At 42.1% G+C, this 24514-nt stretch overlaps 1 protein-coding gene across 5 annotated transcripts in view; it reads right to left on the bottom strand.

The window, feature by feature from the left end:
• Window positions 1-8592: 8592 nt before the first annotated feature.
• ATP2C1 (ATPase secretory pathway Ca2+ transporting 1) overlaps window positions 8593-24514 on the bottom strand; it is a 123890-nt gene continuing 107968 nt past the window's right edge. For 3 of the 5 annotated variants that reach the window (XM_014565725.2, XM_032489359.1, XM_032489369.1), the window contains 9 exons: window positions 17830-17880; window positions 16766-16932; window positions 15422-15490; window positions 14678-14794; window positions 13716-13863; window positions 13088-13183; window positions 11804-11945; window positions 10422-10546; window positions 8593-9427 (listed from right to left, as the gene is read on the bottom strand). In XM_014565725.2, coding sequence (XP_014421211.1) covers window positions 9416-9427; window positions 10422-10546; window positions 11804-11945; window positions 13088-13183; window positions 13716-13863; window positions 14678-14794; window positions 15422-15490; window positions 16766-16932; window positions 17830-17880 — 927 coding nt within the window. In that variant the 3' untranslated portion in view covers window positions 8593-9415. Of the gene's footprint in view, window positions 9428-9749; window positions 10547-11803; window positions 11946-13087; window positions 13184-13715; window positions 13864-14677; window positions 14795-15421; window positions 15491-16765; window positions 16933-17829; window positions 17881-24514 lie in introns of those variants that run through there. The other 2 variants (XR_004323359.1, XM_014565727.2) reach the window with 2 other exon arrangements.

Here is a 24514-nt window from a genome sequence, read left to right as displayed (position 1 = left end):
CGTCTGTATTCCTTAAACACATTGGAAAACATGTTTGTATGTCTCATGTTCCACTTCACTAAGTTAATAATAGTCTGTAACCTTCAAATTGCAGCAACTCAGCCAAGCTGTTTTCAAAAAGAAGTCCTACGTCAGTGACTTCCTGTAAGCTGAAGCTGGATTATTACCATTTAAGACAATATTTTTTTTTACATCTGTTTCCTTTTCATCCTTTATTATAAAAGGTCCAGGCATTGGAAGGTAGATGTGAGCCAGACAAGAAACGACAGACCTTTAAATGCTTTGTCAAGGAGACCATGGCAAGGCTGATAAGTGATTTAAATGTGCCCAGGTTTTAAAACAGAAATTGAAACTGTAATGGTCCCAACAAAATAAGAAACAGCATCCTGAGACGCTAAATCCAGAGAACAAGACAGTAAAATATCAGAGGTGTCAGAGGTGTGCAGCAGAGTCGGAAGCCAGGCTGCTGCTTACGCTGCCAGCTGAGCCACTACGGGATGTGAAACTAACCGGCGGAGTCGTAACCAGCATTTTAGATGGACCACATCGGACATGCACATCATATATGGACGGTTAAGGTACCGGCCTGCAGTCGAGACATTTAGAGGCACTGGCCTGGAACACATGAGAGGCTGCTGGAGTACACACACCAGCAGGATCGCAAGGGCCCTGGCCAGTTCCAAATAAAGGACTTGAGAATGAAAAAGCAGGTGGAGTGAACAGGTGGGGTAAGACCTGTCAATCTGAAGGTACAGCCCGCCCTTCCCTTCCTGGGTATTCAGACCAATTCTGTTCCTCTTCTCTGCTCTCCTTGGAATGTTCCATCAGCAGCTAACTGGTTTTAAGCTGTTTTTTTTTTTTTTTTTTTTTTTTTTTGAGCAGGCCTATCATAATTTCTCAGTCTCTGGGAAAGAGTTCCCTCTACTTCCCACGAGGCACAGTACTCTTAGAACAGGTCAGCCAGCAAAAGCCAGGGCCACACACACACACCTCCCAAGGGTCTGGCTTGAGCCGTTTAACAAAATGCAGAAACACAATCTCACAGGCTCCTAAAGTTTTCAAGCCGAAAGCCTGGTTTCTGTTTCAAATAAGAGTTCTTGAAAGGAAATTTTTGTTTAAGAGTGCATGGGGCTGTAGGAGGGTGGTTTCTATTTCTAAAGATTCCCAGAACCAAGAAAAGAGCAGTCACATGCATCAATTTTTGAGAAGATACATGTGTTTCTAGCGAATAATGGATCTAATGGGGACTGTATGCACGTAAGATCTTTGTAGTATGAAAACTCTCCCCAATTCCTGGAGTCGGGCCAATCTGGAAATCCTACCAACAGGAGTGTCCTGTTTCCTGGCTCACCATCAGCACTGCTTCTGAAAACCATCAACCTCCCAAGAAAAACCTGTTCACTCCTGCTTCCACTATGGCAAATAACTGGTCTGACAGGCACCAGACCAAGGCATGTAGGACTACAGAATGTAAAGTCACTAAATTCTATCGCTCACTTTTTTCTTCATTAGACGGAAGTTTTCAAGCAAGGGGCTCCCTTCCGTTGACATGAGAAGCCAGGTTCCTTCTGCAGCCACTGCAGTCAGGGCCTTTCACTTGCAGTTACCCAGCCTTGCAGTAAAGGAGTTAAAATCCAATCGTGTCCACTAACTCCTCTCTGTGAGAACTCAGGAAGGGCGCCTCCCTGGAACACATCTGTATCTGTCAAGCCAGAGGTCAGCAGGCAACCCACAGGGTGTCTGAGGGGTTTACCAAACAAATACGAGGGGCACGTGGGGCACTCGGTATTTATCTCAACATGTCTGTCTGTAATAAATTTCAGTCAAGGCAGCTAGAAATGATTCCATCCTTTGTACCAAATTGAACTGAAATACTGTTTATTTTGGACAGCTATATTAAAAAGATGCCTCTCCACCTGCACAACTTTTCTGAGCATACAGGACATGTTGCTTTGGCATTCCTCTCCAGGTCTGAGTAACGCCAAACTTCAAGCCTATCCAGTTATATAAATTCTAAACAAGAACCTCATGCTGAGGAAAAATGTTTTAAACTTCAAAAGCAGGGACTGGCCCCAGGCAGTGTACAGTCTGTTCACATGGGAGAAATGGATGAATGAAGTAATGCATGGAGTGTTCCAGCTAGTTTCACTGGATTCAGTTTTCAGGGAGAGAAATCAAATTTCATATGAGCACACCGCAATGCACAAGCAATCACTTTTATCCCTAATTGTATTGACAACATTTTAGGTATTTGGTTAAAACAACTAAATCTTTCAGTATTTATTAGATGTATGTATGTATGTATGTATGTATGTATGTATGTATGTATGTATGTATGTGTGTGTGTGTGTGTGTACACACATATTTTAAGAAACAATTTTCCCATTACCACTTTAGAAGACACTTGGATATTTCTATGTACAATATAACCCACTGTCAGTAAGATCAGGGAGTATCTAGGAATGTTTTTTGCAAAAAAACAAACTGAAACAAAACAATTGATCAGAACCTATCAGTTTTAGATTTTTGATAATTTCTAAGACTGACTCATTTGACTTTGTGAAAAAATTATACCATCGCTTAAGCTAGCACTCAAGAACTAGAAAATTTACATATAATTAGTGCTTTCTGGAGGACTAACTGAAGGGCTGGTTCTTGTGGAAAAACTGTGTTGTCTATCCAGCCACCCCCCTCCCCTCAGTCTTCCTCTGGTTCATGTGTTCCACAAGGGGAGGAGGGAACAAATCAAAGGACGCTGACAAGAAAGACACAGTCCCCTCTGCACGGGGCCTCAGTGCTTGCTGTCATGGACACACAGTATGACTGTTATTTCATGATGCAGGGTGTTCCATGTGGGTTAATCTGCCTATTATCAGGTAAACTCACTCTGATGTGGAAACCTTTTTCTGAGTACATACATACTAAAATTACTCTGAAAAAAAATGGAGTTTGTAAACATACTGAGAACTGCTATAGATTATTGCTAAAATTGCTGTGACAACACAGCATTTTTATGCTTTCATTAAAATACTGGAAGGGAAACCCCGTTTTCAGATTCCCTACTCAGTTGCCATACATTTGTGCAGGATGGGGTGTGGCTGGGAAGTGAGGGAACCAGTGGTTCTGTGGTGGATGTAAGTTAGGCATACCTTTCAGGTGCTAACAATCTTGCTAGGCCACTGGATATATGTCTGCAGCTGAGATTAAAGTCTTTGGGTGATGAAATTACGAAATGTGTTCTTCTTCTATTCCTGTGTTTGCAAATATCTCCAACGAGAATGCTGTCCTATTATAATCAGAGAAATGTTTGTCACAGTTGAAGACTCTAGGAAACATGGCCTCGAGAGAGCACGCTTCTGCTGTTCCCTTGTCTTGCCCCCAAACCTAAGGAAAACAAGAGGTAAAGGTGGTGGGCAGGGGCCTTTGGTGTTGAAATCTGGGAGTGGTGACGTCCACAGACCCAAGTGCCCGAAGTCCTGGAGCCCTTCAGACTCCCAGAGTCATGCAACTTGTTTTGTTTGGTTGGTTTTTTTTTAACAAACTAAAGAAACTGACCCTATCATGATAACCATAATTTACTTTGTAAAGCTATTTTGATAGTCAGACAGCCAAGGGTGGACGTGAAGAGGAATTCACTACGAAATACTGTCATAACTTTACCTTAGAAATATAAATACTATGCAAATGTTTTGGTTTAGAATATTCTGTTCTGAGAAAATTAGTTAAAGTGTATTTTTCTCTAAGGCTGGAATAGTAGTTTACTTTGGTTTCTACTATTACTAAACTTCGTCTTCTGTAAGCAAGAGAACAGACTCCAGCCTGCTCAAGTTAAGCCTGTTTCTGTGTTTGTGCTGGGAAGAGAGGGCAGCCCCCACTTCTCCTGTACGTCCAGTGGGTGGGAGGAGGCAGGTGGACCAGAGAGGGGCAGACTCTACAATAAAAGCTTGGGGGGGATGTGTATGTCTGTGTGTGTTGAGGACCACAACTCGGATGGGACAATAGATCAGACAGTCCACCCATGACAAGAACAAGGCGTCTTGGGAGATGAGCTGGGACAGATAACAGCGGCACGTCTGTCCTACAGACGGCGTTCTGGGCGCAGGCTGAGACTGGCCCCTGTACAGGAGCCTCAGTGGAGACCCAGTCCCTGACGGCAGTCAGGTACCAACTGCATCCATCCCAGAGGCAGTGTCCTGCTGGGAGCCTGAAGGGTAGGGAAACCGAGCGGTGCGTGAGCCTGTCCTCCTTTCTGAGTACCTACACGGGCAGGCAGCCCTCCCCCATAAAGGCTCAGAAGGTAAGCATTTTGGGTTTCATAGGCCTCGTGGCCTCCGTACAGCCACATGTCTCCAGCTGCACCTGAGTGAGTGGTCAGCCCTGTCTGAGTGAGCATGTGTAGCTGGGGTCCACTGAAACTTGCAGCCATGGTTTGTCAACCCTGATGCTGAGTCAACAGTACCGTGTGACTAAGTTAAGGAGCTACTAAAATAAACTGTTTCCCTAACTTGTAACACCTCTAAACAATTCATGGGCAGCCTAGACCTGCCCCATGTACAAAGATGCTTATAAATTCTCATGCAGTCCTATTAGGAAACCGTATGGATGCACATGAGAAAGGTGAAGACGTATCGTGTGTAACTCCCTAAAAGTGACTTCACTGTGCTTCAGCAAAGCCTGGCTTGTCTCTCCTATCAAGCATGTTCCTTCTGCCATCCTGTTTGGTGGGGGCCTGCTATATACTGCTCCAAGGATAATATTCTGTAGGACTCACGTAACAAGCTGGTTCACATTATGCTTTTGTAAGTTGCAGACTTGATGGAAAAGAGCAAATGGTCAAGGCACTACGGTATTTTCTTTAAGAGCGTAAGATGGCACCAAACTGTCACTTCTCAACAGGCACTTCAGTGTACCTGTCAAAGGGAAAGCCTTAACAGAAACTCACTTTTAATACAGTTGAGTGAATGGGTATTAAAAAAAAAAAAACAACTCTGTATTAAAAAGCATATTTTGTTTTGAGTTGAAAAGCTGGAAATAGCCAGAAAACAAAAATGCACCTCTCCAGGGTCACATAGAACCATGTGCCCAATTTCTAGCACTGTGAGCTGTTAATACTGTGAGCTGTGGTTTCCACTCAGAAAACACTTGTCTCAGTAAACACTGTGGTCACTGCTGAAGAACTAGTGGTGATGGGCGGCCTGCACTGATGTGTGAGAGGCTGTTCAGCCAGGTCTGACAGCCATGGGGCCACCGCAGCAACGAGGGCCTCTGCTAGGATGTTTGTCACTCTGGCTAGACTTGCGCAAAAAGGGAGAGGATGGGTGGAGCCAGGTGACCCGTGATCCGCACACTGCCTGCCTGGAGCAGCGTGCAAATATGGGCAGTCACCACACCCGCACGCACATAGGAACACCAGCAGGGTTTTTTCGTAAGGATACAATGGCTCGAATATTCTTCCTACCCAAACAGCACCACTTAAACCTTGTTTCAATGAAAAGAGAAGATTAAACCAAATTTCTGTCTAGCTTTATCAATTTAAGTGGCTTAGACTTACATTTTTAATGCTTTCTAAAAAATAAAATCCCACAATTTAATGCCTAAACTTATGGCCGCATTTATTCTTAACATACATCTTTAGAGCCGCCCGGAAAGGCCATCCTGGTTGGCTCTTCAGCTGGGCTTTGAAGAACAGGAAAAAGTTCTGATTCTCAAAGTTGAGACAGAGGAAAAAGTATTTCAAATTGAAGGAATACTGTCCAAAAAGACCAGGAAATGGACTGTGTTGGAACATCATGTGGGATTTGAGGCTAGAAAGATCCAGAGAATTATGAGTAAAATGGAAAAGACAAAAAACCTGAACATTGTTTTCTCCTCTCCTCACCAGCCATAAATTATTTGTTTGGAGCAAGTAGCTGTTTTCTAGTGTTAATGTTACTTACTGGGTTTCCACACACAGCTAACTTCAGTGTAGGTACATAGTTCTTTGCTATATATACTCTCTTACCTCTTACGAGAGTGTTTTATTGCAAATATCAAAAGATGTGCCACCAATAATTCAGATTGGTGTTTTCCAGTCAGTAACCTCATAACAGGTTCACTTTGAAAGCTCTATAAACAAAGGAGGCTAAATGTTGTCTTTTCACCCTGCATTCTGAATTTATTATACTGTTCACTGATTCTTAATATTACTATAATAAAGAAACTACTTTCAGTAAGTATCTTATTCTGTCAAAGCTGAAATAATACTCCTTTACTGCTTTATTTTACCACAATTTTTCAAAAAAAAAAATCGATGCTTGTAAGAAATCATTTTCCTACTACTTTATAATGAGCCTTGGCTTTGATTCACCCTGTGCTAGCAGTGTACTCTGACATGTCCCCTGGGAAAGGACGCCACAGACTCTACATTTCACACTGACCTGTGTCCCACCAAAGGCCACAGGTATCCAAACCAGAAGCAGCTGGACGCTGGGCCATCTTCCATGCCGCGTCCGAGCTCCCCCCAGAAGGGAGGGTCCGAGCCTTGCCCTCCGGGCTGGCTGCCACAGCTCAGGCCCTCCACCCCTTAGCTTCTGCAGGTCTTTGTCCTCACAAGCCGCCTCTGTGCTTCTGTCAGGTTACAACTCGTAACCAGAAATCTAACTCGTACCAGCTCTGAAGCCCTCCCGCAGGCTGCAAGGCGAAGTCATCACCTTCATCCCTTGGCTCCTGCCCTCCCTGCAGCCCCTGGCATCATACATCTCCCACCTCAGCCCCAAACTCCCGTGGCTTTCACCTGCTCCTTCCAGACCCACCAGCACCTCTGCAGGGCTCTGCCGTTTGGCTGCAGTGTCCTGCTGTTCTTAGCTCAAGAGTCTCAACCAAGGCTTGATTCAGACACCACGAGTTCTAGGCAATTTCCTGGCCAGCCTCCTCCCGTGACGCGCCCTCTGCTTTGGCTGCTGAAGCGTGTGCGGCAGCACTTACCACTGCCCCCAGTGTCTTTCACTCTGGTCTCCAGGGTTATGACTGAGAGCTTCCAAAATCTGAACCTGCAAAAATATTTGCAGACTATCATACCTAAGGTAACATGAAGGACTGGTTAACCATTATCCATCATTAACAATAACCAACACTAAAAACCAAACCCCCAAATCCAACAAGAGTCAGTGGTCATACCAGTGCTAACTGAGCTCAAGGGAGCTTAATGATCAGGATGCTCTTCTGTCCGGGCGCGTATCACACAGGGGTAGTATTTATCCACACCATGTCTTAGTATGCAAATCAGCTATTGCTCACACTGCAGCCTAGTCTAAAAAGGTATTTCAAAGATTTCCAAATGCCAGCGTCAATGGAAATCTCCAGAAATGTGTACTGGATTCATCTTAATGTGTGTGAATGCCAGGACCACTAACTTTCATGAAACAGCTTGGTAAGAGGTGTACCCTCCGCTAACCCTGTCCTCGCGCCCCTGAAGGGCAGGGACGCCGTCATCACCTTTCCATGCCTCATCACGCCAGGTGCTCAACAGAAGTTCAATGAATTGACAAAACTCATCCCTCCATGTTTCTGGGTTGGTCATGCGTAGAAGCAAAATGCATAGGAACTGCCAAATGACAAAAGGTAGCAAAGTTAATTAAGGTTCTTAGATGTGACATTGATTGTTTGCCACCAATTCACTTCACTGAGAAACTATTTTGATTATGGCCAGTACTCACTTTACTTGTGCACCACAGGAAAGAGGTCAAAACTTACAAAATGACTTCAGGAAGACAACTGATGTAAAAGATGTACCCTGCATAGGTATGAAGGTAAAAAATGTGATTTATCCTTGTGGTGTGGTTACTGCTATTAAGTAAAGCCTGTATGTGGCGGGGGCGGGGGGGGGGTTATCACTAGGTCATGCAGTGCCCGGAACAGACGTGAGAGGACGTGCCCAGCGCTGTCCCCTCTGCAGCCAGTTTTCACCATCTGAGGACTGTCTACCTGGTCAGTGAGCTACTTAAAGTTCCCTTCTTTTCTTTCCTGCTGTTTAATCAATTTGAAGTCAATAACTTCATGAGGTATTCTAGCAAGGAAAAATCAAGTAAGTTAGTGTTTTAGGGACTCTAGCAAGTCCGAGGGCCAAGAAATGGGGCAAAAAATAAAAACTGAAAAATTTAGATACTAGTGGATTTGAATGATTATGCTAATTCAGATGATATACAACACAAAATACACACACACACACAGTGATTTGTTGTTATACTATGGAAAACCTGTTACACAGATATAGTGTGCCTGTACCATACATCTCGCTTCCTGTTAAATCACACTCTCTGTACTATGAGTACTGCCTAATTTCTGTATCTTCAACACCCATAAGATTTTATTTTTAAAATTTTAATGTATTTATTTGTTTTTTTGTTTGTTTTTGTTTGTTTGGGGGAGGTAATTAGGTTTATTTATTTATATTAATTTGTTTTTTAACAGAGGTACTGGGGATTGAAACTAGGACCTCATGCATGCTAAGCATTCACTCTACCACTGAGCTATACCACCCCCCCCAACATCCACAAGATTTTAATGTTAATAGTTGAAACTGGAAGAACATTAACTTATGGCAGGAAATCATTCTGGGGGGAGGTTCAAAATCTGAACAAAAGGATAGGCACATTTATTTCGTATGAATCATACTCTGAACCTAAAATGCAGACAGCAAAAGACTGACGTGCACTTAACATGTTTTTCAAGTCTTTGTAACAGAGAAGAAAACTCATTACAAAATGTACATACGAGACCCCACGGTCACTAAAGATAAAGTCGAGACAATGGCTTCCATGTACATTTGACTACTGAGCCTTAAAGAATAAAGCAGAATAAACTGCAGACACCTCAGGTCCTACTACTAAAGAGCTTCAGTACCAAGGACCCAAAGAAGAGCCATCTTCCCAACCGTTAATGACAGCACTTCAGTGCTAACACTGCAGTGTAACACTAGTGATGACAACTAGAGTGCTTCATCCTGACAGGCTGACAAATGAAGAATTATAAAGCACAAAGCTCACTAACTTCAAGAAGAATTAAACATTAAGAACCTGAGACTCATTTCTGTTTCAGAGAGAAATATTCAACAGGAAAATTGATTTCAAATTTTGAATTTCTGGCCCAAATTTGCCGCATACTCAACACCGACGACCTGTACCTCACCAAGCTACTGTAACCACTGTCGGCACACCAGGGCCAGCCCGCGCCTCCCCGGTGCGCCCGCTGAAACATGGAGACTGGACAGACAGACAGAAGGGAGCAGAGGGCAGGCTCGGGGCATGGCTGCCGCCTCGGCCAGGTTGCTGCACACAGGCGAGTAGCAGGGCCGCAGTCCTCCACGCGTCCTCCGGCTCCCGAACCGTCTGTTCAGGCTGTGGCTTTTCTATTCTTTACGTACAGCATCCTATACCTCCTAAGAAAGGTTCTTTAAAATACACAAAAAAAGATATTAAAAATAGTAAAATTCAGATATTCAGATGAGAGACTTGGATTTATATTTAGGGGATGACAAAATGATATCTGACAAAGTATGTAATTATATTTAACTCTAAAATTAGGCATAACACATTAATAAAACTTCCTATAAATTTCAGCCCAACAGTCTTAAATATTTTTGATTCTATGCCTAAGTGTCAGTTACAGACATGGCTGCCCTACTACCTAAATGCCACTAGACAGCCTTGTAGTAATTCTGCTGAACCAAAGACTCATACTGAAAAAACAAAAGAGACAAAAAAAGGCAACCATTTACACTTACTAAGAAAAGCAAACATTTACTTCAAATTGCAGTATAGGCTTTTCAATCACAAAAAGAAAGAAAAGAACAGTGATCTGACAGTGGTCACATCCTGTGCAAAAAACGTGAGATACAAAAATGGTAACACAAGGTAGGTGAGCTGCTTACACTGCAGGGAAAGGAAATACAGCAGCTGAAACAGGGCACCCCTGGGAATCAACCTCCAAACCAAAGGGAATGCCTCCGAAATGATTCAATTTATTTGTGTATTAGTAAGAAAGCCCCACCACCATAAATAGTACAATATTTAAAAATTAAAAAAAAAAATCATATCTATCTAAGATAGATTGTATATTTTAACTGTTAGACCTCTTTTTAAGTGCAGAAGGTGGTTCAGGTTTTGCCTTTTTTTTTAAATTAAATAACTGCCCATACACTTTATAAAGTTCCACTCAATGGCAAAAGCCAATTTAAATCAAGGAATTTGTTATCAAAGTTGCATAATTTCATTTGGGACTGCCAGCAGGTTAAAGTCTCAAATCAAGTCTTTAACGCCCATTTCCAGTCAATGAAAAATTCAGAAGTTCTCAAATCTTCATTATCGTCTTGAACTTGCCCCTCTAAATGATCCTCAGACTACAATTCCGAGTCTGCAAATAAAAGAATGCAATATGCATCATACTTCAAGAAAGGACGGCGGTGTGGCGGGGGCGTGCTTCTGGGTCTTCTCTCGGCTCCGTTCCACCTTCTTTATAATCTCGGCCACCACACACACCGACGAGGTGAGACCCAGAAGGAACAGCAGATCTACGAGAGAAAAGAAGTTCGGTTTTACAATTCTTTAAAACTTACAGTTGCAAAGCTTCATAGCTTACATTCTTCTAGAATTTTACCACAGCTTTTAAAATACATTATTTCACAACCATTTCATGAAGTACACAATCAGCCTCAGCTTAAAAATAAGGAGTTAAATAACCCACGTGAAGTCCTGCGGCGAGGAAAGGCAGGAGGCAGGGAACCTGAGCCCAGGTCCCCTGCCTGCTGCCCTGACCCCAAGCCGCCAACAGCAGCACAAGCAACAGTTTCCTACTTAGCAGATCACACAGCCTCTCTCAAAGGCTGTTCAAGCAGTGGTGACTAACTTAATCTAAAAATGTCTATCTGAAGATTACGCAGAAATGTCCATACACTCCATCTAAAAGGCCAGAGGAACTCACTGTTTAAAGACCATGTGTTTACAATGGTATCACACCACCTCATTCTTATTTACTGCTTTAAAAACTGTACCTATCTCAAAACTCCATTTTTTTTAAGAGGAAGGAATGTGAATTGAAAATTGAAATTAAAACACTAAAGTTAAACTACTTCAACTATAAGGTGAACTTCAACTTACAGCAAAAAATAGTGGTTCATAAATATCTAAATTAATTAAAAAACCCAAGAATTAGAAGTAGCATTATCATAAAATGTATCAGTACTCACACTCACATAGGAAGATTAATTTTTAAATGTACTCTACAATAACACATTTAGTGCATGGTATGTGAAAGAATAATGTCCACCTTCCACATCAGCTTAATAAACTTTGTTTTTAGGCCAGGCTGTTATTTCATAAAATAAGAATGTGCAAATTAGCAAGTAAGAATAGAAAAATATTAGTTTAACTGTCAAACCTGTAATTTTAAAGAAGAACCATTTGGTTTTCAGTGAGCTTAAATCTAGTTTTTTTCTTCATACAAGGTTAAAAAGTCATAATCTACAATTACTCTATAATAAGTTTGGATTTGCTATGTTTCAGAATCACCAAATATGATTCTGACAACTGATAACCTATAAAAAAGATACCAAAAAAAATTACAAAAAAAAAATTAAAAACCCAGAGTTAAAAAAGTGACTCCCCTAAACTTCTTCAAATGAGAAAACAGTACATGCATTTTTCAAAGCAAGCCAGTCACTCCTCTTATTTCACTTTTTAAAAGAAAATTTGTCTTAGAACAAATGCATCAGAAAACACTCACAACAACTCATCTATAACATAAATCATAAAGATAACGTTTCCTTTACCCAGTACACTTAGGCTCTCGGTCTGAAAAACTTTCTGAAGTGGAGGAAAGTAAATAACTAGTAATTGTCCCATGATGGATCCAAGAACTGCATAGCAAAACATTTTATTACTGCAGAGTCCAATCTCAAACACTGACTTGGTCTGTTGGCAGAGCAGAGAGTTCAGTTATTACTCCTCGGTCACAGAAGCAGTTTCTCTATTATTACACTCACCTCCAATTTTTAATAAGCTAGACTAAATTCTACAATAGCAGTACCATGAAATCTCTTAATTTTAACTACTATTTTGGAGTAATTCAGGTGGAATACGGGTCTATTTTAAAGCAGCTTCTCCTTATCAAGGGCTTTCCTTAAGAGTGATAGTATTAAGAAAGAAAGAAAAAAAAAAGGACCACAGAAACTTACTTGAACACTCCAAAGCACAAGAAACTTCATTTGTATATGCTCAGTTTGCTAAATCATTTCTATCATTTACTAAGGTGCATAATCTAGAAACCTTTCTCAAAGAATGGACTTAGTTATTTATATGTGTATTGAGAAAGCAGACGTGCCTTTCATAAGACAAAAACAAACACAACAGCTTCTTTGAAAATCAGTCTAAATGAATGACACTTCACTGTACTTGGAAAGTTCAGGCATGGCGAGTGGTAACAGGTACAGCTCGACTCACAAGGTGCTCTAGAACTGAAATGAACAGTCGGGCCTCAAATGGAACTAGTTCCCAAGAACAACATGCTATATGACCAAGTACCATTAGGATCTAGGCCATTATTTTCTACCAAAGCACTTCGATCAACAAAAGGCAAACCACCTTAAGATACAGGGAAGAAAAGAAAATTTAAAATGCCCTAGCTTTGACACACTGATGGAAGCAATGGGAAACAGTGAGCAAGCACAGAACTGTTCTGTGCTTCTAGTAACACTTTCTTCTAAAGCAAGACTAATGCCACCTTCACAGAAGCCACGAGTTTGTCCCGCGCACAGATGATGTTAACTTGAACCTGTCACACGGCTACAGACAAGAAGAGAATGAAAAGAAGAAGAAATGGGTGATGACACCTGTGATTTACTTTGATCTTCCGGCCAAAGTTTGGGCTTAGTACCTCGGCTGCCCTCCGCACTGTGACACATGGTTGCAGGCACATGTTTGTGGGGAGGCTGTATCTGGGGCTGTAACTGTGGCTACAACAGCAAGCAAAGCTAAAAGCCTGCCATCTTTGCCCACGTACAGTCAGACAGCGCTCTACCCAACTCAGTGCATCAGCCACGATCTCCTAAGCGTACCTGGGATCTGGAACTCAGGGCATTGAACATGTCAAAAAACACAAAGCACGTGAAGGTCATTGTTGTGTCACGAGGTGTTATCACGTTGTCTCGTAGCTGTCATGAGGGAAAAAGACTTTCAGCTGGCTGAATTTAACGGACAAATACTGCATGCTTTCAAAAGGTTAATATTTTCTTTCTCTTAGAATAAACTAGCTTTTAGTCTATGATATAAAACATGTAAGCAACCTAAATTTCCTACATGCCATCTGAATAAGTCACCTAATGAACAGCTGTAAGTCTACATAAAGTAAAACATCTTCTCACAAACCATATATTGGATATTAAAATAGCTTTCTTTTTTGATGACAATTAAGTGGCTATAGTAAAGACTCAAATTTTCTAACTTCTTCCCGATTTTTCATATATTAATTTTTATTGTATCTGATACTGCAGATTTAAATTACTCTAATATATGAATTAGGAACTCTATTAACCCATAAATATTGAAATCAAACTAGTTTTAAATATTTTTATTGTTTTTCAAAGAGCGCTCCTAACTTTCCAGCCTTCCCTTTAATACACCAAAAATAACTGAGTCTACGGTACAGAATGCACGTTAACAACGCAGCTCATCCAGTGAGTATACCTCACGCCAGAAGACAAACAAAGTCCCACAAACAATGATGATTGAGGAAACAAGTATTTTAAGTATCAGGTTTTTGGTCAAAATACTGTCCTTCCAGTTGCGGGGAGGTTTACGAATGACATCTTTATCCACAGGCTCTACTCCAAGGCTTCAAAACAAACAGGAAAGTGAATTACTTTCAAGTTTTAAGTAAGATTTGGATTCATTACTTTCACAACCTCACTGATCTCAATCATCCCAGAAACTAAGTGCCCTCTATGGAAAGAAAATGTTGAATCACAAAGAAAACCCTGGCTGTGATTACTAGAAAATAACCACAGATTTTATCACTGTTCTCCTCTTTTGTTCACTTGGCAGTTTGACAGGACTGATAATCAAATTTCAAAAGATTGTCCAATGTCATTAACATACAAGTTTACTTATTTCAAAAATGGCCTGAGATACTTGACCTGCCAACTGGACTTTGAAACATCTTTCATACAAGGAAGTTTCAACTAGGACAATTGCTGTAATGATCACTGACACATGCCGCTCTGTGTTGGGAAGCGACATCTATGTTCCCATTCTTGTAAAAGAACATACTTAGCTGCTTAGGTCTTTCAAAACTTCCTCAAAGTCTCTAGGACACAACAGATTGTACGTAATAACACTAAACCCAGAGATTTCCCCATCACCTCCTATTCTGAGAAACAAAAAGCTTACTTCGAGGATAGGGACTGCATCCGTTCCCTGCTCTGTTCTCAGCTTAAGGCTGGGCATCAAACAGTGTAAAAGCTCAGATCCTCGATGCACGAGTGGGCACCCAGAGAAAATGAGTGACATGCTCACATTACACAATTCATAACAAACATAGCAGGACAAAGATTTCCAAGGCTACCCATGAATGAAGTCTTAGAGATTAATTATCAGGATATCATGCTATTCTTGTCTTTCTAGTTTACACACAACAGAAAAAATCTCACCTCTGCGCTGGAGGTCCATCCATAATAATGTTGATCCACAAAATCTGCATGGCATTGAGAGGATTGGGAAAGTTCATTAATGTGGCCAGTGAGATTAAAGTCAGTGCTGCTATACTCCTGTGGACAGAGAGAGTCGTTTTAAAGAATCTGTCAGCAGTGTAAGTCTTAGGATATCACATTCCTAGCATTTAAAAATCTCATGTTACTGCTGCTCTTTTAAAGGAAGCCTGTACTTCCAAGTAACCTAATGCTTCATTAGTGTGAACACTTCGAAGCTAAGAGTTAACCCTTACAACCCACAGCATTTTTATAAAGGATTCTCAAGGCGTTAGAGAACAGCAAGCAGAGGAAGATTTTAAACTGAGCTCCGAGAACACTGAACAGTTTCGATGATACGTGTATAACAGTGTTTTCACAACACAAAAGCCCTCTACTTTTGGAAAAAGATACCAAGAAGAAACACTAAAAGTTGACACCCTTTCCTCAGTTACTTCAGGAGCTATCACATAAGCCACAAAGGTTTACATACTTTGGTGATGGTACAGACATCTAATTTGCACACTTAGAACCTCTTTATCATAATGCTTTTAGTTTTAGGATAGAATTCAATTTTCACACTGGAAAACTTACATATGAACCTCCCTCAGAAATACAGCCCAGAAGCTTCCCAGAGTTCTGTTTGAATTCTACTTTTCAAATAATTTATCTGTAAGACCCATGGTGATAAACTTCTTACAAACTTACGTGCTTAGCTGGAATCTAACAAAATTTTTAATGTTATTATAAATCCCTTTACCCTCTTCAATTGCAGACCTGAAATTTAAAAAATAAAATTGTGAGAAAGTATTACCACAGAAAAATAAGGATACAACAATACTATAACAATGTAGAACTAATTTTGAAAACAAATTTCCAACTGATAAAACACATACATCAGTAAAAGAATCTATTATTTCCTTCATGTAATTAAAATAATAAAAAAAAATATGGAACCACTACTCTAGCAAGGAATTAAAGTCAAGCCTGCTACACTTTACCCAAACTAATTTCATAACACAATGTTAAAATTTTATTCTTAAAAAGACATTTCAACATTAAAATCTCTACACAGAAGACAATAATACACATTTATAACACAAAAATAATCTTTGCCCCTCCAAGTTTATTTTTCTTAAAGGTACAAGATGCATGCATGGTAAGGGGTTAAATTAATGTAAGTCAAGAATTAAACAGCAATGAGATACAGAATTATAGATTTTAAGGTATCTGATCTTCCTACACATAATTACATATATGTTGTACTAGAATTATAGAAACAATACAGTTTACAAAGATTCATGTAAATTTTCTCAATTGTTTTGCTCAATCTAGAAAATATGTGTTTTAACTTCCCCTATTTTTATAAGACTCTAAGAATGGAAAGTGAAATAACTATGTCCTTCCAAGAGCCTGGCAATTCTGGGTCCTGAGGGCCCGCATGCTCCACTTCAGGCCACAGTGTGTTAACGAGCATCTGAGACATCACTGAAATCAGACTCAGATCGTCCAGCAGGTGATGCTCAGTGACCCCACCTGAACACTGTCAGACTGACCAGCAGGTATTACACAAGACTCTTAAGTCAACTAGAAACTGTGGATGAAACAAAGCTATTCAGACAATAAACTGCGTAACTGCACCACTGACAACGTGATCCATTCCTGATGTAAGGAAACAGATATGGACGGGAACTTCATGATACTCACTCTAAGGCCAAAGCACATGCTTGTTTCTGAGAGCCTGACTTGACCAGAATGAAGGCCCCATGAAGGTCCACTACTGTGCCACCACACCAGTGGCCAGAAAAATGTGACACCTGGCTGGTACGCAGTGAGTATTTCTAAGTGTACAGCCCATTTACTGTGTCCATTCCATACAGATAATCTTCCCCCAAAACAACACAAGGTAAGATTAACAGATCTAGTAAACTAGCTTCGTTCATGCAATGTCTAAATACTGCTGCATTCTCTTCCAGTGAATAATCTGCGGCTAGGGTGCGGGAAAGGAGGGGAGGAGGGTCTCTGACACACACTCATGGAAGGAAAACTTACATGATGGTCTGGAAATCATCATCCACAAGGATCATGTCTGCTGCCTCCTTGCAGACGTCTGTGCCAGTCTGACCCATTGCGACTCCAATGTCTGCAGCTTTCAGAGCAACCGCATCATTTACCCCATCTCCCGTCATGGCCACGACCGAACCATTCTTCTGCAGAGACTGCAGAGCAGAGAAGCCAGAAGGAGGGATTCTGATTAACATGCTGCTTCCATACAGATAAGGGGCTAAACAAATCCTCCCCACTCCCCTCACACGATTAAAGACTCAAAACTATACAGACCATCACTTTTTCAATAAACTTCAATATATGGTGGTCTTAAAGCTTAGAAAAGCCACTATTAACATTCCCACGTGTGAGAACTATACATGTAAAGCCTGATGCAGAGTCAGTTACACAGCGGTATGCTCTCAGGGGTAATTCTGTCTCCTAGGGGACATCTGAGTGTCTGGAGATGTTCAGATCGTTATGACTTCAGGGTGCCACTGGCTCTAGAGGGGAGGGGCCAGGGATGCTGCTAAACTTCTTATAATACACAGGCCAGCCCCTCACGACGAGGAGCTATCCAGTCCACAGTGTCAGGGGCTAAGGCTGAGAAACTCGGGCCTGCCGCACTGGAGGACTAAGTGGTGGACACCATGCCAGCCACTCTGTATACATACAACTGAGATTAAACCACCACAGCCTTTTAAACATCGTTCACACTCCCGTAACATTTTTTCCTGCTGTATTTATTCAGTTTCTAAGTAATTATTCCTATTCACACCAGGATGATTTGGCTATAGACACCTGTCAGAACATACTTGTACACTGTTCAATAGTTTAAAGAAGGTTGTATCTGCACATTTCACTGAAGGTTTCTTCTGCATCTTCCTCTGATAGCTAAATTCTCTATTGATGTTTCCATTTCAGGCTTAAAAAAAAAACCTGTTTTGCTTCACAATACTTCTGACTTTAGTACTCAAATCTATACTCCCAGTAGTAATGCAAGCATAATGAAAGACAGGAAGTAGCATTTTGGATACAGAGATAAAACAATGTGATTCTCAGAGACCCACCTTAATAATTTTCATCTTGTGCCTCGGACTAGCTCTGTAAAATACTGCAACCTGTTAAAACAGAGGACATACTAAAAACCTTCACTATTAAGAAATATCAGAATAAGCTATGCACTTAATAAATTATCAAGTAAACTGTATTTATTCTGCCACAGAGACCAAGCTTAAGAATAAGCCAAACGTTTATTAAGACACTCATTTGACAAGGTCATTTCAAACTTCACCAAAGGCACTATCAGATATATACAACCCAAACAACTTACCCAACTCATCCCATTTTGTGTAAGCTCTGAAGAGAAAACAGCCTTACTCCAGACATGTTCTAGGGACAGACAAAGGAAAAGCTCTCCTGCATGTTTTCTCACGACACTGGCACACAACCAGCACAGCCTTTCCCCTTTGCCCAGTCTTCGGGAGGTTTAAGGCCACTGCCCTTCTCAGTGTCCACGGAGCCCTTTCTCTGTTGCCAGCAGGACGAAGGGTCTGCTCACGCTCTTTCACACACGTGAATCATGAGGGTCTCTTCCATTACATCCCCAGCTGCCCACGAGATCTCGTCGCTCCAAACCATGTAGTCAGTCCCTCTCCTGGTCTCCTGAAATGCTCTCATTGTGCCCCGAAGTCCATCAACAAATCCCCCATGTTCCCCACTCTTCCCCATAGGGATCTAACCCAACTTTCCCACAAAGCAGGGGCTGTTCCCACAGTCCTCCCCTCTGCTGTTCCTGAGTCACAGAGCCTCGTTCTGGGCGTCCCGTGACTACTTCCCACTAACTGCTTGAGGCTGTGTCCCACGTTTCACAAAGACCTGCAACCGCTGCCCCGCCCCTTCCAGTCACGGTGACCTTAAAGCCCACAGAGTCCACCGTTCCCTTCCTACCCCCTGGAGCACCAGTCAGCACCAGTCCACACCAGTCCTCCCTCCTCAGATTTCTGATTCATCCTTCTGCAGCCTCACTCCCAGCTGACAAGCTTGTTTCCTACGTCCAGAAAATAGAATCAGAGGGAAATTTCCACAATCCCACCATCCCCTCTGTATCCAGACAAGATCCTCCCCACCCCCACATCACATGTGAACTAGAGGAATATGCTTCTAGTGCAGGTCAACTCTTCCAGCCTCGCACCTGTTTAAGACCAGACACCAGAATGGCTCCCTGCTGCGGCACCGCTACCATCACTGCTCCAGACATGCTGCTGCCCCGCCATTCAAACAGAAACAGAAACAAACCTTCCCTGCCTAGCTCAGTACCACCCCACTTCTCCCCTTCTCCTGACAGCACAACTCCCCCAGGGGGCTGCCTGCACTCGCCACGTCCCACTTCTCTCTTCCCTTCTCTCCTGAGTGCCCCCAGTAGCTCCCCCGTCCCCCATCCCCGGCACTGAAGTCCCCACTTGAGAACCGGAGGCTTCCGGCACTGCCAGCACCGGTGGCCACTTCCCAGCACCGGTGGCCACTTCCCACCGGCGTTAAGCCTGAACACAGCGGGGAACCCCCTCCTCCTGGGACACCCCCTTCCTGGCTCTGAGACACTCCACCCTCTCGGCTCCTTCTCCTCCTCCCGCGCCTCCGGCTGCCGCTCCAGGCCCTGGCAGTCCCACAGGGGACGCTGCAGCACTCAGCCCCACCCTCAACACTTCTCTACAAGAGGTCTCCCCCTAGGGATCATCCACCTAGTCACATGGGTTTATTTAGGTGCACTTCTATCTCCAGCCCAGGCATGTCTTCTAAATGCCAGACTGACAAAACTGATCCCCTCTCTACCCCTCATTTCCTCTTGGACGTCTCACCTCGGACTTAAACATCCCAAACTGAACCCCTCTGACTTCCCCAGACACATGCACTTCATATCCTCTGCCAATGGCAAGCGCACCCTTGCAGGGCTGAGGCTCTAAATTTGGGGAGCCACCCTGATCCCTCTTTTTCTCTCCCATGCCACAGGCAGTATGAGAACAAACCCTGGGGGCCCATCTTCAAACACATCCATAATTCAACCTCCTTCCTCTGAACCCACTGGCTACACACTGGGCTGATATCTCAGAACTTGTTTTCTTATTTCTGCCCTTGTGACCTGCAGTCTGTTCTCAACATGGAGGACAGAATGAAACTGTTAATGACAGAAGTCAGGTCACACCGTCCGTGCTCAGAACCTGCCGATGACTTCCCATCTGTCTTGGATGGGAGCCCAAGTCTTTCCCTGTTTACCAAGTCCTGCACGAAGTGCATGTCCCTCACCCTGAACCACACTGCCTCCTCAGAGTTCCCAAAACATGTCCAGCACACTCGCCCCTCGGACACTCCACGGCCTGCCCCCCGCCTCCCCAGGGACGCCGCTCCTGGTCGTGCTGTCTTGGAAACCTCCGTCTCATCCCTGCTTAGGTCGCTGCCCTCAAGCACTCACCGAACGTAACACATATATTTACTTCTCTTAGACTACGAGCCCCACGAGGGCAGAGATTTTTGCCCTGGACCTCCAATGCTCTATAAACACATATAAAATGAATGAACAAACAACTGAATGAATCTTAGTACCATTGTAAAGACAGCTCCCAGATTCTTTCCCAAATTTAATAGAAGTCTAAAAAGAGGATTATTTTCTTAGGCAAAAGATTCAGTTTAAGTCTACTATCACATTACTGATTATCCTTAGTTCCTCTAGGTACCATGGATCACGTAACTCATGTTTGGAGAGAATTATTCCTTTAAAAGGGGTTCAAAATCCATTTGGAAACTTTACAGTGTGTCTTTAAAAAGGACTGAGCCGCATACATATTTAAGGTGTATTAGTAGTTATCTTCTAAGTGAAAATTCTACATTACTGCAGAAATTAATCATGTAGCACACAGCACTGAAGTACAAGAATGTTTAGCAAAGACTGCAAATTTTACAGAATAGTTATTAGATAAAAGGCTAATTACAAATTACAAACACTCAGGTTGTAGGGAGATAAAATGTTGCCTTTGTTCCGCTACAAATCATCTGAACTGTTGCAAATCACTCCTTTATAGCCACTGCAGGTATCACTGACAATGGCAACAAGGGTAACAAACCAACTGTTGGGCTGAAAACCTATTTCTTTTGTACAGCAACAGACTACTTGGCACGCATCCAGCATACTCACTACTTGCTGTAAGATCTCACCATTTCAAAGCTTTGATGGCAACTCAAAAATAAAAGCAGCTGCTTTGAGACTAAGCAGATTTCAATGCAAAGCTGAAGACTAATGTGAGACATACGGCTGCATGCAGGAAAAACTCTTCTTAAAGCACCAGGGTGGGCAGGTGGACCTTTTTGGTTGAGAAAAAATATTGAACTTTTAATGACACAAAATTATCACCTGAAGAAATTAGATATCGAAAGAAAAAAAAAAAAAACCACCAGAAGTGACTAAAAACTGCACTACATCATTGTATCACGGAGCTAGGATTAAACCTGGGGGTAAGTGAAATTCCTCCAATAATCATCTTTTCACCTTCATGTCTGTTTCTCTACCTAAAAGGGGGCATGTGCCGATGAAAGATAAGCACACAGTACAGTCACTGCAGTGGGAGCAGGACGGAGAGGGCAGGCTGAGGACAGCAGGGTGGAGAAGGACAACAGGAAAGAAGCAGAACTCTGTCAGCAAAGAGGGCATTCAGGGAATATTACAGAAGGGAAAGGGGGAAAGGCTGTGCACTTTTCTCTTCTCATGGCACCTTCTCTTCAGTGTCATATTTGTGGTCAGCACCCATGACTCTTGATCAACATTAACAGAAAGAAAGTTCTGAAGAGAAGAAAGTAGGTAAGTACTAAAGGAGAGGCTAATGGAAAAAAAAATCCCTGGCATCAAAATAACCTGCCAAGGCCCCCAAATCTTCCAGGATAGATAAAAAGATACCTCATGCATTAAAGAAAAAAATAGGTGACTGAAAACTATTTACAACATACCAAAAATTAAACAGCACACAAACGGATTCATTACAGGGACTTGGTCAATAGGTTTGGTAGAAATACAAATGGAACCTAAACAGACATTTCTCCAAAGAAGACATCCAGATGGCCAATAGACACAGGAAATGACGCTCAACTTCGTTAATTATCAAGAGAAATGCAAATCAAAACTAATAATGAGGTATTACCTCACATCAATCAGAATGGCCATCATAACAAAGGCTACAAATAATAAATGCTGGAGAGGGTGTGGAGAAAACAGAATCCTCCAACACTGTTGGAGGGAGTTAGTCTGGTGCAGCCACTATGGAAAACAGTATGGAGATTCGGCAAAAGACTAAAAATAGACTTAATATATGATCCAGCAATCCCACTCGTGGGCATACATCCGGAGAAAACTCTAATTCAAAAAGATACACGCACCCTAGTGTTCACAGCAACACTATTTACAATGGCCAGACATGGAAACAACCTAAATGTCCATGGACAGATGACTGGATAAAGAAGATGTGGTATATTTATACAATGGAATACTACTCAGCCATTAAAAAGAATGAAATAATGCCATTTGCAGCAACAGGGATGGACCTGGAGACTATCATAGTAAGTGAAATGAACCAGACAAAGAAAGACAAATATATGATATCACTTATATGTGGAATCAAAAAATAAAACAAATGAATCTATATACAGAACAGAAACAGACTCACAGACATAGAAAACTAACTATGGTTACCAAAGGGGAAATTGGGGGAGGGATAAATTAGGGGCTTGGGATTAACACACTGCTATATATAAAACAGATAAACAACAAAGTCCTACTGTATAGCACAAAGAACTATATTATCTTTTAATATACCTATAATGGAAAAGAATATGAAAAGGAATACATATACTCCCCGGGTGGGTGACCCACAAGCTTAAGATTTGTTAAGCTGCAGAGGCCCTCCCACAGGAGTGAGAGCTCTAAGCCCCATGTCAGTCTCCCCAGCTCAGGTTCCAGCATTGGAAGAGAAGGAGACCCCAGGACATCTGGTTTTGAAGGCCAGGGGCTTGGCTCTGGGAGCCTCACGAGACTGGGGGAAATGGAGACTCCATTCGCTTGGGAAGTGTACACGGAAACTCACATGCACCAGGTTCAAAGGAAGAGGCAGTGATTTCACAGGAACCTGGGCCAGACCTGCCTGCTCGATTTGGAGGGTCTCCTGGGGAAGTGGGGGACAGCTGCGGCTTACTCAGGGAACATAAAAGCTAGTGGTGGAATGTTTCCAGCAGTGTTTATCTACATGAGCTTTCCTGGAGGCTGACATCTTGATTGGATCATTAGCACTAAGACCCAGCCCCACCTAACAGCCTATAGGGAAGCCTCACGCCAAATAACAGACAGGGTGGGAACACAGACCCACCCATCAGCAAACTTCCTAAGCCACAAAGGCCTCTAGACACAGTCCTACCCACAGAGATCCAGGACCAAGCTTCACCCAGGAGTGGGCAGGCACCAGCTCCTGCCAGGAAACCTGCATAAGCCTCTGGTCCAGGATCATTCACTAGGGGCAGATACCAGAAATAAGAAAATAATAATCCCAAAGCCCGTGGAAGGAATCCACAAACACACAGACAGACGAAATGAGGCAGCAAAGGAGTATCTCCCAGGCCAAGGCACAAGATAAAATCCCAGAATAAGAAATAAGTGATGAGGAGACAGGCCAATTTATCTGAGAACAAGTTTAAAAGTAATGATGGTGACGATGTTCAGAGAACTCAAGAGGAGTACAGATGCACTGAGTGAAGTTTCTAGCAAAGAGCTGGAAAATATACAGAATACCCAAATAGAGTTGAAGAATAAAATCACTGAAATGAGTAACACACCAGAAGGAACCAACAATAAGCTGAATGAGGCAGAAAAACGGATGAGTGAGCTAGAAGACAGATGAGTGGAAATTACTACTTTAGAAAAGAAAAAAGAAAAAAGGATGAAAAGAAATGAGGATAGTTTAAGAGAACTCTAGGACAACATGAAGTGCACTAATACTCACATTATAGAGGTCCCAGAAAGAGAAGAGAGAGAGAAAGGACCTGAGAAAATTTTGGGAGAAGATAATCACTGAAAACTTCCCCAACTCGGGAAAGGAAACAGTCACCCAAGTCCAGGAAGCACAGAGAGTAAATCAACTATACTTCAATTAAAAAATAAAAATTCTCACCTAAGGGGGAAAAAAAAAAGAAATACAAATAGAGGCATGCTATAAAAAACAAACAATAAAAGAGGATGTTCATTTTTACCAACAGGAAATGTAGAACATACTGGAAGAAATCATAAACAAAACACTAGAGAATTCCCAAATGGACTTTATAAACGATTAAGCAAAATTCAGTCCATACTGCTTTTTAATTGGCTCTCGGTCAAAAGGACAGAGCAATGTTAAAAGATTTGGAACATGTGATTGAATTATGGAAAGAGAAAGTGAAAAATGTCTTAATGAGGAATGGAATTGATATGATTTTAGTACATGAGGGGAAACTTCAGTGAGCTGGCAAATTACAAGAAAAGTTTTGCTTTGTTTCTAAAGCTAATAAAAGAAAAGCTACTCAAAGAGATCTGAAGTAAAAACTTAAGACCAAGACTAAAAGAGTTCCATGAACATAAGATGAAATGGGAAAAAAGTAGGGAGTCAGGGGCGGGGGGTGGGGGGGCATGGGGAGTCCAGATCAGTTCACAGAATTAAAATAATCTGTTTGTATTTGTAGAAAAGATTT

This window comes from Camelus ferus, chromosome 1, assembly GCF_009834535.1.
Source record: "Camelus ferus isolate YT-003-E chromosome 1, BCGSAC_Cfer_1.0, whole genome shotgun sequence".
Lineage (NCBI taxonomy): Eukaryota > Metazoa > Chordata > Mammalia > Artiodactyla > Camelidae > Camelus > Camelus ferus.
This window is presented reverse-complemented; position numbering and strand designations above follow the sequence as displayed.